This window comes from Scyliorhinus canicula, chromosome 14, assembly GCF_902713615.1.
Source record: "Scyliorhinus canicula chromosome 14, sScyCan1.1, whole genome shotgun sequence".
In the NCBI taxonomy this organism is placed as follows: domain Eukaryota; kingdom Metazoa; phylum Chordata; class Chondrichthyes; order Carcharhiniformes; family Scyliorhinidae; genus Scyliorhinus; species Scyliorhinus canicula.
In genome coordinates, this window is record NC_052159.1 from 115,826,584 (window position 1) to 115,843,634 (window position 17,051).

At 42.3% G+C, this 17,051-nt stretch overlaps 2 protein-coding genes across 4 annotated transcripts in view; one reads left to right on the forward strand and one right to left on the reverse strand.

Annotated features, from left to right (window-relative positions):
* Positions 1 to 3,899: 3,899 nt before the first annotated feature.
* On the reverse strand, positions 3,900 to 12,730 carry lig4 (ligase IV, DNA, ATP-dependent). Of its 3 annotated transcripts, none has more exons than XM_038817626.1 (2): positions 12,611 to 12,730; positions 3,900 to 8,711 (listed from the first exon to the last, which is right to left on the reverse strand). In XM_038817626.1, exon 2 carries the CDS (start codon positions 8,676 to 8,678, stop codon positions 5,940 to 5,942), a length of 2,739 nt encoding a protein of 912 aa, XP_038673554.1. In that variant the 5' UTR covers positions 8,679 to 8,711; positions 12,611 to 12,730; the 3' UTR covers positions 3,900 to 5,939. The 3 variants fall into 3 exon arrangements, with proteins under 3 accessions (XP_038673554.1, XP_038673553.1, XP_038673552.1); XM_038817625.1 differs by lacking the exon at positions 12,611 to 12,730 and adding an exon at positions 12,485 to 12,509; XM_038817624.1 differs by lacking the exon at positions 12,611 to 12,730 and adding an exon at positions 12,254 to 12,452.
* abhd13 (abhydrolase domain containing 13) overlaps positions 12,716 to 17,051 on the forward strand; it is a 67,364-nt gene continuing 63,028 nt past the window's right edge. Inside the window, exon 1 of the mRNA XM_038817627.1 lies at positions 12,716 to 12,845. The gene's annotated coding sequence lies outside the window, so the exon portion shown is untranslated. The remainder of the gene's footprint in view (positions 12,846 to 17,051) is intronic.

The following is a 17,051-nucleotide window of genomic DNA, read 5'->3' on the forward strand; positions in this document are numbered from 1 at the left end:
GAGCAGATAGAGGACGGGACTTGGGCGGAGGCCTTGGAGAGAGTCAACTCTTCCTCCTCATGTGCGAGGCTTAGTCTCATCCAATTTAAGGTGCTGCACCGGGCCCACATGTCCGGGACTAGGATGAGTAGGTTCTTCGAGGGTGAGGACAGGTGCACCAGATGTTCGGGGAGTCCTGCGAACCACGCCCATATGTTCTGGGCATACCCAGCACTGGAAGAATTCTGGAAGGGGGTGGCGGGGATGGTGTCGAGGGTGGTTGGATCTAGGGTCAAACCAGGGTGGGGACGCGCGATTTTTGGATTTGCGGTAGAGCCGGGAGTGCAGGAGGCGAAAGAGGCCGGTGTCCTGGCCTTTGCGTCCCTAGTAGCCCGTCGAAGGATTCTGTTACAATGGAAGGATGCAAGGCTCCCAAGCGTGGAGACCTGGATCAGTGACATGGCGGGATTTCTAAAATTGGAAAAGGTCGAATTTGCCCTGAGAGGATCAATACAAGGGTTCTATAAACGATGGCAGCCTTTTCTGGACTTCCTGGCTCAGAGATAGGTAACTTGGTCAATAGCAGCAGCAACCCGGGGGGGGGGGGGGGGGGGGTGCATTATTATTGTAGTGTTTATTCTGTAACTTTATAGTGTGTTAATTTGTGTTGGTGTTAAAATGCTGGGTTGTTCATGGGGATGGGGCGAATGTATATGATTGTTAATATTATTGTTATTTTCGGTATTTTACTAAGGTGCGTCAATGTTGTATAAAATCAAAATTTTTCAATAAAAATTATTTTTTTAAAAAAAGAACAAATCTCAGAGCATCTTCACAAGGCTGTCCCTTCCAATTTGTCGAACTAAAAGGTCTGATAAATCTAAAATAAAAGAAAAAAGAGTTGTCACAATAAGATGTAGATGTTGTGGTAATGTAACTGGGCTGGTTATCATGAGACCCAGGCTATTACTCAGGGAGAAGGGCTCAAATCCCACCATGACAAAATGGTGGAAATTAAATTCAAAGAATAGATTTTGGAATTGAAAGCTAGTTTCAGTAATGGTGACCATAAAACAACTGTTGATTCTCTTTAAAAATACTTTTGGTTCACCCATTCACTTTAGAGCTGGAAATCTGCCATCCTTACCACCAAATCCACTATGTGGTCAACTTTTAAATGCCCACTAAGATGTCTTAGTGCGGCAATTAGGCATGGGCAACAAATGCTGATCGTACTAGCAATGCCAAAATCCCACACAAAAAGAAAATAATACAAGTGGCAGTGCAGTGGATTACAAAGAGTTCAGGGAGAGTGGAAGGAAAAGGAAACCCAGTTTGGCTACCTGCAGTACTGGGTGCTCTCTCTCTCCATCTCCAACATTGAAAGTCCACTGTTTCTCTAATGCTGCATTCACAACTAATGATGAAGACTGCCTCTTCCATCGGTGTCAGTGTCTGTACAGGAGCAGGACTTTTGCTGCTCTTGCATTCTCTCTTCTGTTGTGTTGTGTGTATGTGCCATACCAAGGGCTTTTAAGGTGTACGAGGCAGATTAACATCTTATGCATGGTGACATAATGTAGCAGCAAGTTTGGCCATGAGGTGGTAATAATTGGTCTGTAAAAACTGCTTGTAGTGACACGAGTGCAAGCCGAAGCAGTTTAAATTAAATATCTATTCTGATTTGGAGATGCAAGAAAACTGGGGAAACAAAGGACTGGTAGTGCTGCGATTAAAGGTCATATTACGGTTTAGAGGATAAGGAAGGTGTGAAAGGAGTTTTAACTTAGCAGTCCTGCTGACATCTTAAAAAAACTTCTGGGGAATAATGCAGGTGGGATTTAGATGCTTCTGCCAACTCTCTCCAATCCTGATTAATTTGTATGTGCAGGGATACCCACTGGGGGAAAGAACTTCCATCCTGCTGCATCTGTGTAACTAGGGGGCTATGGCTGTAATCATGCTGCTTCATAATATTGTTCATAGAATTTACAGTGCAGGAGGCCATTTGGCCCGTCAAGTCTGCATCGGCCCTTACGAAGAGCACCGTACTGAAGCCCACGTATCTATCCTATCCCCGTAGCCCACTTAACATTTTGTTGGACACTACGGGCAATTTAGCATGTCCAATCCACCTAACCCACACATCTTTGGACTGTGGGAGGAAACCGGGGCACCCGGAGGAAGCCCACGCAGACACGGGGAGGACGTGCAGACTCCGCACAGACAGTGACCCAGCCAGGAATTGAACCTGGGACCCTGGAGCTGTTAATCAACTGTACTAACCACTGTGCTACGTTCTGCCGTTGTCCACCATCACAGCGGTGCTCTGGATCCTTTTTAACTAGATGTCATTATGGCAAATATCCCGCTCCCAATCCATGAATTGATTCAACCATGGCTCATCCATGAAAATTCCATTTGCCTCATACCAAAGATTTTAAGTAAACAAATATGTGCCTTGGTCTCCTCGAACCTCTGGTCAATTTATGCTAGGTATAAAACTGCTTCTAGTATATTTGTGGATTGAACTTGTGCAATTGGGCTTTGAGATTAAAGATATGCAGGAGCAGATAACTTTAAAGACTTGGAGTGATAGATACACATTTTGTTGAAGGACTTGGGGCTGAGTATTACATGCAGCCAATAGAAAGGAAAGGAAGATGTTGAGGCACACATATAACAGATGATGGACTCAATCACTTCAAATGTACACAGTGATATCAATTGAGAATGTGGAGTAGAGGGACCAGAGAAGGTGCACATCAGAGGCTAGAGTTCAAGAGAGGCAATTGATCAATAGAAATAATTTGGCAGCCAAAATGTGGGGAAAGATTTTAAAGATAAAGTACTCTGCAAAATTTCCTCAAAGCTGGCCCTACCCAACTCCCAATGCAAACTAGCAGGATAATCATCAGAAATCCTGCTGGTTACAATTTCACTTACAGTTTAGATATCATGCAGGAAAACATGGCAGAACTGGTGTCCAGAAATGCTGCTTTCCTAAGTGCAGTCATTTCCTGTTGGACAAGCAGCATATTGGAACTTCAGACGCTTACTACATTTCTACAAATATCTTTGGATAGTCCAGTTAAGTTGTGATAAATTCCTTTACAACATGCCAGGTCGAAAGCTGAAGTAGATGCCAGAATACCCCCCCACATCAACAGGTTCATCTCATGCTCTTCCCTGGAACAAGCTCAAGGTCTCAGAAACACTCCTTTATATTTCTGGAAGAGTGGCAGCCTCAAGAATTTGGGGTCCATGTTCATCATTCAGGGAACATTCTAAACAACCTTCTGCAATATTATTGGCATTGCTTTCACTCTAGTCTATTTTCAGGTAACCCATCTAGGGTCCTGAAACAAACTGAACTTTTAGCAAAAGGCAAAGTAAGATTTCCTATATTAGACAAAAATGACTTAATTCTAAACGAAAATCATTTACGTTACACAAACAGTTGCCTTCTGGTTAAAATAATTTTCCATCATATGCTATTCCTTTTGTGAAGATATGGAGGCAACCAGCAACACTCTAGTAGTGAATAAAACCACAAGCTTCAGTTCATAAAGAACTTGGTCTGCATATGCTTTTTGGGAGAAATTTGAATTGAAATACTGCGTCCTGTATACAACCAGAAAGTTAAAGAACAGGGATGTACATGAGCGAGTTTCAGATTTCTGTGCACAAGTGACTTTTGAGTATGGGAGCTTGTACTTCGATGTCATCATCTGTGGCTTCCTCACTGGTTGTAAAACTGATCTGGTCCTTTGCTCCAGAATATTGCTGCTCTCTGCTGGAAGAAAGGAGATCTCTGCTTGCTCAAAGTCTGGCTGTCTTCTTTCTTAAGAGAAGGAAATGTCTGGTATTGTGCTATTGGTGGACATTAATGTAACGCATCAAGTAACCACAAAAGCTGATAGTAGTCAATGTTCCATATTTGACCAGATTCTTTATTGAATTATTTTTCAAAATACGAGGCATTAATGCTATTAACATGGACAAGAATATCTACTGACAATCAGCATTTATAAATATAGACACCAGCCTGTGTACAAATTTAAACTTCTCCCTGGATAATTTCATTTTACCATTGCTATAAATACTGAAAATATACATCTTAATATAGAATTAGTTTAGTTTCGAAGCAAAAACAAGGACTGGGACTCTACATTACCTTTCTTAAAAAAGATATTCTCTCATTTACTTATTTGAATAATTGCTGATGAAAATTAGAAATTAATTTTACAAGCCTAAAGGATAAAATAACTTTAATATCTAAAAATGTAATATAACATACAAATAGTATGTGCAAATCGGAGAATTGTTATTCAAATCAATTGATACATCTCCTTATTTCAACCATTATTAACTGAATCTGACCTGTCAAAATTTGAACTGTATCATATGCTGCACCATGGATTGCTCTCAATTTAAATCTCTGTACAACACAGTAAGGAACACGGTATACTTCCAAAATGAAGATCTATGTATGAATAATAATAAAGCATCTAGTGCAAAAAGCGGAAGGCCTGTCACAAACAGAATTACAATACAATTTAACTATAAAACAAAATCAAGGAAGCCTTGCTCTATGTGTTATCTATTGCATTTAATAGTGCCCCTGCAGTATTCAATAACGTAAAGTTGCAAACGGTATTTAGCTGCATATAAAATTAATTCATGGTCTATGAAGAACTGGCTCACTTAGAGAGTTCTATATATGTTGAAAGCAGTTTCAAACCAGCGCACACAGTATAATTGTTAACATCTCTACAGTTCCCTTAGAGATAATTTAAAAATGATTCTCGTAACATTCTTGAGAGCTCCCTCTAATGACTATGAAGAATTATCGTTATGGATCCCACACTCAAAATGACTTTGCAGCACAACGAGAGTTTTATGTAAAACTATAATTCCTCCTCCACTGTCTGGCCTCCAGTGCAATTTATGCTTCTGCCTTCGATCTGAACCAGTTAATTTGGTCCTTCTCGCTTTAGGTAGCAAGTATATTCCTTTCTTTTGTATTCTTAGTCAAAAAGTTGCTTGAAGGCTGTTCTTTGATTTGCTTGATAATAGCTTTAAGTTTGAGGCATTCATCACCAGTTTAAACCAACCTACTTGCTTCATTAAATGTCACTTCTAATACTCAAAGCAGTTACGATTTGTAATTTGACACAAAATACCAGTTGAGACAGTCACATTATATATTGCAAAACAGTAAATCTTTCCCTTTGCTACTGACATGCAAGAAATAATAGCAGGTTCAGGTTATTCCCCTCAACAATGCAGGTTAATAGCTGGAAGAATGGTCTCTGCATCTGATTTGTCACTTACGTTAACTGTGAAGGATGCCAATTTAAAAAGGACAACATTAGTTCCACAATGGTCATATACAATTTTTTGAAAATACAATCACTTCCAGTCTTGATCCTTCCTGCTGTTTTATTATTTCTAAAGCCTTGGTTTGAATGTAGAAAGTTAAGTATGTTGACGATTACTTTTACTGTAATAATGATGCTTAAACACAGGATGGAGACATGGCCAGTATTCATCAGACCTCTTGATGAAAGATCACTTGACCTGTTTTCTCCACAGATGCATCCACAATATTGGACAGTGATGTTAAGTTTATTCTGGTAATTTTGCTCACATTAAGAAGCTCACCATTTTTAAAGAGGGTATAATTAGGTAAAAATAAAGGAACTGTCTAATCAATCTCCATCTGGAATAACACTTCCGGGCCATGTATTACTTTGTGTAAAGGAAGAAAAATAAATGAAATAAAGCGAGAAGAGTGTAATTTTTTTGTGAAGGATCACACGCCTTCAGACACACTTTGATCTCAACTAAAGTGCTTTCTAGAGCGTGAAACTGAACAAGTTTACTTCCAAATTCTACATTGGCGACCTTAAGTCACTCGAGTCTTACTCATATTTCAGTGATTCTTGTCAAGTCTTCTACAGTAGGTAATTTCTTTCATCTTGCAGACTGCCTGCTTTTATTGAATCAGTTATCCACGATTCCAACACAATTTTGAACTTCCTTTCAAATGCCGTCCTTCGCGATTTCAGCTCTGAGACACGTTGTAAATCAGTACCAACGACAACATGGGAGACACTTTCATTCAAATTTGTGACACATTGTGCTCCATGAAACCGCAACTCTAAAATCCTCACGTCTAAACTTGTGCCATGTATCTGCGTACTAGAGTCACCAATTCTAGCGTAGAAATCGATATAAACGATGCAGTGTCTGAACATACTTAGAGGCGATACGTCCCATGAGTAACGCTGTTCTAAGTCTGCAATAGTTTTAGAGGGTAAATTTTGTTCCGGTTTACTCATTCTTTTGAATATTTCCTGCAGATGACTTTTATCAATATCAGCATAATAGCTGTCTCCATAGCAATCATATTCTTGGGCAAAATGTTCCTCTGTAGAAGGTGACATATGAATCATATACTGAGGTTGCCATGGTATAAAATGTTTCTTTTGCAAACACTCCAACAACCAGTCAGCTTTCACCACGTCATGTTCGTTCGCAGCTACAAGATTTTTGACACGGACATTAACTGTGCCAACAATAACACAATATGTGTCTGGTCCAGGGTTCTGCACGACCAACCCTCCACATTCAGCTACTCCCTTCTCCAGCTCAGCTTTGGGATGGTCGTGAAGACCATTCAAGACACAAAATTCAACATCTTCAAAAATACTGGAAACTTTGTCAACATGTGATAGATCTTGGGCTTTAAACTGTTCTGCAATGCCGAATAACGTTTTGGTCTTTGCAGGAACTTTACGCTTTTTCTTATCTGGTTCCTCATCATTTATGTCAACATGTTTGGAGGCAAGTTTCCCAGAAGCTTTATTGTGCAGTTGATCCAAATCATGCAATGTCATACAGTCATACCAATCCTTATCATCTCTGATCTTTTCAATTCGTGGAAAACGCAAGGTGCAACACGTTTTATACATATCACTGCCCACAATTTCAGCTGCCTTGACTTGTAGAATAACAGAATTACATGGTTCAATATAGACCTCTGGTTTTTCAGTGCCACACAGAATGTTTGGTGGAGGATCTCTTTTGCGGTAAGGTTTCCAGTGATTAGCCAGTTTCAGTCCAAGATCATACAGCTCCTTCATTGTGTATCCAGAACCTACACGGCAAAGTGAGTGGAAGCGCGATGGTTTCTCACCAGGTGAAGCAGGCTCTGCAACAGCACACAGGAAATGAGACACCATTCCACCACGATGGCCTTTACCAAAGTAACCGCCAACAATCAAGATGTCAAGCTCATCCATCAAGCCATCAACATATTCTGGTTTAATTTTCAGCCAGCCTTCACCACGCTTGTCTGGTTTATAAACACCCAAAGGATCCTTCAGCATTATTCCTTCTTCCCTTTGATCTATAGCTACATTTAGAGCATCGGCCACATCTTTTTTTGTTTTTATTTCAATTTTTTCCACAATCTGAATGCGCCCTGGCGCTGATGTGAAGACAGTTTGAAGGGTTTCGTGTCTTTTCCTAAGAGGTTCATTTGCCAGTTTCTGCTTATTTACCATTAGCACATCAAAGACGCAGAAACAGGTTTGCAATTCTGAATCTTCCACCATTCTTTTGATGTCAAACTTGTTTCCCTTCTGCATAAAAGCTTGGGTAATTGGGTTATAGGCCATCATCTCTCCATCAAGAATGCAGTTCTGTAAAGTGCTCTTAAAGGTATTGTGAATGAAGGGTGTGAGAGACCCTTGCAATGAAGAAGCACCAAACTGCTGGCTGTAATCAAATCCATTACGAGAAAAATACTTGTAAACATCTCCATCCTTGTGAAGTTGGATACGCTCTCCATCCAGCTTAGTTTCCAAGTAGAAACTTTGGTTGTGCATTAACTTTTCAATGTTTTTTATATTGGCAATAGCTGCAAGCATAGGCCTAAAAGGAGAAAACATCATGATGGAGACATCACTGAGGGACACAGTGGGATCATGAAGTTGTCTACAAACTTTCTCTAGATCTGTCGTTACACTGTGAAGCTCTGTCGCATCTGCATGGAATAACTGAAATATAGTTTGTTGACTGATGCCTAATTTCATATCTTTCAAGATCATACGAATAAGCCACTTTTGCTCTAATGCTGAACTCTGACAGATTAATTGCAACAGGCTCTTTTTTATCAAATCCTTCCTTTTGGCAGCATTATTAAGTGCAATAGAATCCAAGTGTTGATTTATGTCGTGAACAGTTAGAGTGCCTTTATTTGGGCATCTCTGTTTCAGAACAAAATATGCAATCACGGCAAAGTCACCTGCCTCTCCATGCGAGCTGGTGGGAGCTCTGTAATTCAGGAGTTTAAGAGCATCTTTTCCGTCTTTTGGCAAACCTAAAACGTCAATGTAAAGTTTTGCAAGCATCGTCTCTTTTATTCCGTATGCCATCCTCTCTCTCTCAAGCTGAGGAAGGATCAGACGCAGTGCTGGGTAGAAGGAATCAGTGGTGTTTAAATCATTCTTGTGAAGTGTGTTATGGAAGTTTCTCCATGAATTCAAGAAGTCTTTGAAATACTTATTTTTATCAAGCCTAGATTTAGCCTTCTGTATTTTTTCCATTGTTAAACACAGGTCACTAAAGGGGACTTTAGCGGCCACAGTCTTTGTCAGTGAATTATCTGATACAGATGTTGCAGACATGGTGAATCCGTGGTAATAGTCCAAAGATGTAACCTACCAATTAAAAAGACAAGAGTTTGAAAATGCTAGTCTTTGAAATCATAGAGTGAATAAACCCCGAAAACCAAATCTAGTCTGATTTTAAATGTATTTTTCCCCATTATAAAGTTACCTCTCGCACATTCTTGCCTGCAGCTGTACCACTGGCTGCAGATTCCAACAGCACCACAAACACACTCAAGGGACATTTTCCGAATGCCAATTCTACAGTAATGCGACAGGAGAAATACTAAACAGATACATACATTGACCATTTAGAACAGAGAGCTGGCATGTAATCAGTGACCATGATTTTTTGCAACTTCCAGGATTGGTAAACTGCATTTTGCCACCAATTTTGTTTTTTTGTTTCATAGTCTTGCTGCATTTTTATGTTTTCTATGTTTTCAACTTTTTTGCCTATTTTTTATGTTTTATGTTTTTTATTCATCATTGTAAATTTTATATTTAAACAACTTTCTCTGCGGCAGTTTGTGACATAAAGCCCATTAACTCCCTCTGTGCCCTGAATGTCTGTTTATTCTCTCCCCTCTCTGGCATTTTCTTGCTTGGAACTGTTCTTTAACATTGGGTCGTGGATCTTAAAAAATACATGATACTGTTCAATATGCTTTAATTTAAGACATTAAATTACTTATATATAATAGAATTGAACAATATATTTGAATCTGTTCCACAAATACCCACAATGAATTATAGCAATGCTTTATTTCTGATTCAACATACTGTTATATTGCATTAGCAGATCACAAAAGAAACACACAGGGACAGGAAAAGAGAAACTGGTCTGTTCCATGCTGTGGTGATGATTCATGTGTAATACATACACTCGCTATCCACCTAGAGCCATATAATCCCCCTCGAGGCAAAAAAAACAAATAAAAGCCCAGGTCAATTTGGATATCAATTAAATCTTAAGTTGAAAAGCATATATTCTATAGAAAGATAACAGCAAACTTTTCCAAGCATACTTTTTCCAGCACTACTTTTCCAAGCATAACCAGGGATCAATCCTCACCAACACCCGCTTAGAAGATTGATACCGGAAGGAAGAGGAGGATATTCCGCAGAAAAAGCAAAAATGAACCATCTGACATAGAAAGGTCAACATTAAACGCACATGATTGCAGTAAACTTAAGATCTGAAAAAAATAACATTCTATCACGCATGTGTTATCAGATTTTGGATGATATTAGTAGATACAACATATGTATACAATGCAGATAAAGATAACCTAATCATATAGATTATTTTGTAGACCATAAACAGCAGGTTTTCTTTTTAAAATATGTGGGCCAAATTAGCGTGCCAATCCACCTACCCTGCACATCTTTGGGTTGTGGGTGTGAGACCCAAGCAGACACGGGGAGAATGTGCAAACTCCACACGGACAATGACCCAGGGCCAGGATCGAATTTGGGTCTTTGGCGCTGTGAAGAGCAGTGCTAACCACTGCAACAACCGTGCTGCTCTTGCTGAGCTTGTTTCTACTGGAGTTCAGAAGAATGAGTGGTGGATTTGGTTGGAGTATAGAAAATCCTGAACGCTATTGACAAGGTAAATGTGGAAAGGATGTTTTGCCTTGTGCATGGGTCCAGAAATAGAGGTTACACTTATAGGACAGTGATGAGGAGAATTGTACGACTTTGCAACTCTGCCTCAGAAGGTAGTGGAAGCGCAGTTTATGAATATTTTTAAGGCAGAGGTGGAGCGATTCTTGTTAGGCAAGGGAATTAAAGGTTATCGGGGTAGATGAAAATGCAGACCTCAAAATACAAACAGATCAGCCATGATTTCATTGAATAGCAAAGCAGGCTCAAGGGGCTGAATCATCTTTTATTATTTTCACAAGTGGGCTTAACATTAAAACTGCGATGAAGTTACTGTGAAAAGCCCTAGTCGCCACACTCCGCGCCTGTTCGGGTACACTGAGGGAGAATTCTGAATGTTCAATTCACCTAATAAGCTCGTCTTTCGGGACTTATGGGAGGAAATCAGAGCACCCAGAGAAAACCCACGCAGACACCTCACAGACCCAAGCCTGGAATCGAACCTGGGACCCTGGCAATATGAAGCAACAATGCTAAATACTGTACTACCGTGCCCTACCTTTGTTATTATTTTGGATTGGATTGAATTTATTATCACGTGTACTGAGGTACTGTGAAAAGTATAGTTCTACGTACAGTTCAGACAGATCATTCTATACATGAAAAAACATAGGACATACATAAATATACAATGTAAATAGAGGCACAGGCATCAGGTCAGCAAGGGGAATGTCTTACTACTCAGTAGAGAAGATGGGATGGCACGGTGGCACAGTGGTTAGCACTGCCTCACAGCTCGAGGGACCCGGGTTTAATTCCAGCCCCGGGTGACTGTCCCTGTGAAGTTTGCACATTCTCTCATTGCCTGCGTGGGTTACATAGAACATAGAACAGTACAGCACAGAACAGGCCCTTCGGCCCTCAATGTTGTGCCGAGCCATGATCACCCGACTCAAACCCACGTATCCACCCTATACCCGTAACCCAACAACCCCCCCCTTAACATTACTTTTATTAGGACACTACGGGCAATTTAGCATGGCCAATCCACCTAACCCGCACATCTTTGGACTGTGGGAGGAAACCGGAGCACCTGGAGGAAACCCACGCACACAGGGGGAGGACGTGCAGACTCCACACAGACAGGGGTTACCTCCAGGGGTTCTGGTTTCCTCCCACAGTCCAAAGATGTACAGGTTAGATAGATTGACCATGCTATATTGCCCTTAGTGTCCAAAACGTTTAGGGATTACGGGGAAAGGGTGGAGCTGTGGCTTAAGTAGGGTGCTCTTTCCAAGGGCCGGTGCAGACGCAATGGGCCGAATTGCCTCCTTCTGCACTGTAAATTCTATGATTCTGTGTGTGAAGAGATCAGTTCAGTCCATAAGAGGGTCATTCAAGAGTCTGCTAACAGTGGAGAAGAAGTTAGTGCATTTTCTCAGACTTTTGTATCCCCGACCGATGGAAGACGTTGGAAGAGAGAATAACCCAGGTGGGAGGTCTACACCTCCCAAGGTCCGAAAGATGTGCTTGTCAGGTGAATTAGACATTCTGAATTCCCCCTCAATGTACTGGGGAATTTGCACAGTAACTTCATTGCAGTATTAACGTAAGCCTACTATTAAATATTATTATAAGGCAGTGGGAGGCGTAGGCAGTAAACGGATGGAGAGTCAATGTTGCAGAGTCAATGTAAAGGGAAAGTTAAAAAAAAATTAAATTCCAGATTAATGCACAGACGACAAAAGTTGAGTGTCTGTGGAGACTGATACCTCAGTGAAAACAAAGGCAAAAGGTTTAAGGCATGGTTCTCTCCACGTTCTCACGTAGATGTAAGCACTGGGATATGAAAGAAGTTGATGAATAAAAGTTACTAACAGCCATAATAATGAGATGCGAGTATCCAGGAAACAAAACATCAGAATGATGCAATAAGATGGCTCAGGCAAGAAACACATATATACCAGATCTAAAAACCCAATTACCGTGTTTTGAGACTGAAAATAGTTCTGGACTATCATCAGCCCTGCATAAATGTACATGGAACAAGAAGCTGAGGAAAACCAAGGAAGTGCTTCAATTGTCAAGAGTGACTAGTCACAGAAAAGGATACAAATGACAAACGCCCAGGTTTATTCAGAACTACCAGCAGTGGAGGGAGTCCATTGGGCCCCATTATGACAAACAGGAATTTAGCTGCAAAGTTAATGACACACCCCCATGGGGAAAAGGGAACGATCATCTTCTCAAGTGAGTGCTAGTGGATCCTGGTGAATCACTATCAGCTCCGCCAACCGGTCTCCCCTGTTGCTGAGACCACTAGGCCCGGATGCAAAACTCACCTATCCAGAAAGCACCACAGGTTCCGAGCCAGCGCACTCTGACCTGCCTGCTCCGCGTCGGCGCACTCTGACCCACTCGGTCTCCGCCCCGGCGGTTGGGGTCGCGCGCCGGATTCTGGGAGAGCGGAAGCTTGTAGCGCCGCTGCAGTTGTCATTTCCGGCCTGTCGCTCTTCCTCTGTGAAGATGGAGCCTGTGTGAGTGAAGCGGTGCGGATTCTGGCTGACAGTTATGAAGGTTGGTTGTCTGTTTTTTTAAAGAGAAGAGGGGAGGGGAGGAATCAGGGACAAGCCTCCCTCCCACCCACCCACCCAGCACACTCCCCCTTTTTCGGCACTCTCCGCCGGTAGAGATGGTTTCACTGTGGTGTCAGCATTCGAGCTGACGTCCCGAGGCAGAGCTATGTCTTGTGTGTGTCGTTCGACCAACCCCCAATCCTAATTAATTTTAACTGGGTGCATTTCAAAGTGACATTAGTCCAGGTGCTGCTGCTTGGTGGGGACAGTGTCAGGGCCATCATAGAATTGTCCGAAGTTTATATTCAGCTCACACAAGCCGGATTGGTCCACTATTCCTTCATAGGAGACCGATGCAAAACCGTTTTCATTGCCTGTAGGAAACAGTGCAGGCTTCCAATTCTCTGAAGTTATTGATTGTGCATCTCCTTAAAAACTTCCAGAGGTGGGCAGTGGGATATGGGTGTTATGTCATTGACCTAATGTCAATGGTTTGTTGATACTCGGGTATTAAGACGTGATGTGGAAATGTCGGCGTTGGACTGGTATTAAGACGGTTGACTGCTGGAGGATTAATTGTGTTTTTTTGCAAGACAGGTGATTATCTTCCAAAATTCTATAGATTCCTGCAGATTGGTAGGTAGAAAAGGCCACCATACTATTTAAAAAGGGAGGGAACGTGAAAATGAGACAAATATTAGATCCTTTAGCCTTCCATCAGCAGTAGGAATAATGCTGGACCTATTTGAAAAGATGATAAAGGGACACTTGGATAATAATGACATGATTGGGCATATTCAACATGGATTTATGAAAGGCAAATCATGTTTGATGAACCTGTTGGGGTTTTGTCAGAATGTTAAGAACAGAATTGATAAAGGAGAGTTGGTGGATATAGGCTTTTGATAAAATCTTTGACGGGCGGTTGGCTAGCAAAATTAAAGATAGGATAGGAAGTAATATACTCGAATGGATTAAGGATTGGTACACAGGCAGAGAACAGGAATAAACATCTAATTCTTGCATTGGCAGGCTATGACTAGTGGGGCACCGCAAGGATCAGAAAATGGACTCAACTTTTCACAATATATATCAATGATTTGGATGTGGGGACCAAATGTAATATTTCAGGTTCGCAGATGATTCCAAAACTAGGTGAGAATATATGTTGTAAGGCAGATGCAAAGTGGCTTCAAGGGGACTTGGACAGACTTGGTGAATGGACAAGAAAATGGCAAGCGTGTGGAAAAATTTGAAGTTACCCACTTTGGTGGAGGAATATATGTGCAGAGTATTTCTTAATTGGTGAGAAAATAAAACGCGTAGATGGGCAGCACGATGGCGCAGTGGTTAGCACTGCTGCCTCACAACTCCAAGGACTCTGGTTTGATCCTGGACCCGGGTCACTGTCCGTGTGGTGTTTGCACATTCTCCCCGTGTCTGCATGGGTCTCACCCCCACAACCCAAAGATGTGCAGGATAGGTGGATTGGCCACGGGAAATTGCCCCTTAATTGGGAAAAAATAATTGGGTATTCTAAATTAATTTAAAAAACGCACTGAGGGACCATCGTGTCCTTGTGAATGAATCACTGAAAGCTATCATGCCGGATCAGAAAGCCTTTAGGAAGGCTAATGATATGGTAGCCTTTATTGGAAGAGGATTTGAGTACAGGAGTATCAAAGTCTTGCTTCAATTGTACAGAACATGGGTTAGACCGCATCTGGAATACAATGTGCAGTTTTAGTCCCCTTACTATTATTGCCATTGAGGGAGTGCAAGAAAGGTTCAGCAGACTTGTTCCTAAGATGGTGAAACTATCCTGTGAAGAATGATTAAGGAAATTGGACCTGTATTTTCTAGAGTTTTGGAGAATAAGAGGTGATCCAATTGAAACCTGCAAAATACTTAAAAGGCATATACAGGGCAGATGCAGGTAGATGTTTGCCCTGGATCGGGAGCCCAGAGCAGAATACAGTTTCAGAATACAGGGGGGAAGCTATTTAGGACCAAGATGAGGAGAAATGTTTTTACTCAAATGGTTGTGAATCTTTGGAATTCTCTATCCCAGAGGGCTGTGGAATCGGAGTCATTGAGTATGTTTAAAGCAGAGATTGACAGATTTCTAAATGCCAATGACAGAAAGAGATTTGAGTTTATTATCCCGTGCATTGAAGTACAGTGAACTGAAAATGAAAAGCAGGTATCATTAGTAAGAAGTGGCCATTAAGCTTTTGGATTGGCTTTAAAAATCCAATACGTTCATTAATGCTCTTTAGGAAAGAGCAACAGTTCCACAACTTTGTAGCTAACGCTTGACTGTTTGCAATTCTACCAAATTGCTACTAAGAATCTCGCATGAACTGCAAGGGCTATAAATGCTGGTCTTGCCAGCGATGCCCACATCATGATAATGAATATCAGTCACGAGGACTGCTGTTCTCGCGGCATCCTGAGATCCATGCTCAGTGCCATGCGCCACCATTTGCACACACTCTATCATTCCAGCGGTGCCGACTCACCCTATTTCAAACCTATCCTTGTCCCAGTTTCATTTTATTCTTCATCTCATCCAATGCCTTAACAAGAAACTTTTCCTCTTTGTTTCAGCTGTTAAGGGACACAAGCTCCAACAACTCATCGATGCCAACGCCCATCCAGGACCCTCAGCCCCTTCCACTCTCTTGAACTCCATCCCTTATAACCCCAGCCCTTGCCGCATATTCACCATACAATCTGTCCTGTCCCCCCCCCCCCCCCCCCCCCCCCTCTGAGGCTGAACATGCTGTAGTCAACAAAGGGCTTAGCTTCATACACTTCTGTCCGACCACAACGGATTTTGGGCTTAGCACGATGCTGAACTCTTCTTCTGTCGCCTTCATCTCCCTTCTCACTTCTTCGGGCAGAATCCCCCCCACCTCCAGTACCCTCCCTCCCCCTGGACTCCTCCCTCTGGCCGCTTAACTGCTCTTGATCTTTTAATTGAGAACTGACGGTGAGACATTGGCCATCTCAATTTCTCTGCTCCTCTCACCCACTCTAACCTTTCTCCTATTGTACTTGTTGCACTCCACTTTTTCAGGTCCAACCTTCACTTTGTCATCAAACCCGCCAACTGGGATGGGGCTGTAGTCTGACGTACTGTAGTCTGGGCAGCATGGTAGCACAAGTGGATAGCACTGTGGCTGCACAGCGCCAGGGTCCCAGGTTTGATTCTCCGCTGGGTCACTGTCTGTGCGGAGTCTGCACGTTCTTCCCATGTCTGCATGGGTTTCTTCCGGGTACTCCGGTTTCCTCCCACAGTCCAAAACCGGTGAGGTTAGGTGGATTGGCCATGCAAAATTGCCCTTCGTGACTAAAAAGGTTAGGAGGGGTTATGGGTTACGGGGATAGGGTGGAAGTGAGGGCTTAAGTGGGTCGATGTAGACTCGGTGGGCCAAATGGCCTCCTTCTGTATTGTATGTTCTATGTTCTACTGACCTCTACCTCGCAGTGGCTGAGCGCCAACTCTCAGATACTTCCTCCTACCTCCATCTGGATCATGACCCCATCACCGAGCAGCAAGCCATTGTTTCCAAGACAGTAATCGACATAATCTCTGGAGATCTTCCCTCCACAGCTTCCCACTTCATAGTCTCCCAACCCCAGACAGCCCACTTCGACCTCCTCCCAAAAATCAACAAACCAGACTGCCCCGGTGGGTCCATCATGTCAGCCTGTTCCTGCCCCACTGAATTAATTTCTTCCTGTCTTGCCTTCATACTATCTCCTCTTGCCCAGTCCCTTCCCACCTACATCCATGATTCCTCTGATGCCCTGCATCATAGCAACAACCTCCAGTTCCCCAGCCCTCACCGCCTCCTCTTTACCATGGATGTCCAATCCCTCTATACCTCCATTCCTCACCAGGATGGTCTGAGGGCTCTGCCCTTCTTCCTGGAACCGTAGCCTCAACTAACCCAATCCACCATCACTCTCCTCCAACTGGCTGACTTTGTTCTCTCACAGAATAATTAATCCTTTAACTTGTCGCACTTCCTCCAAACGAAAGGCATGGCTCTGGTGCCCATATTGGTCCCAGTTTTGCCTGTTCCTTTATGGGGTATGTGGAGCATTCCTTGTTCCAGTCCTACCCTGGCCCTCTCCCACAATTCTTTTATATGTAGATCAACAACTGTTGCGGTGCTGCTTCATGTTCCCGACTGGA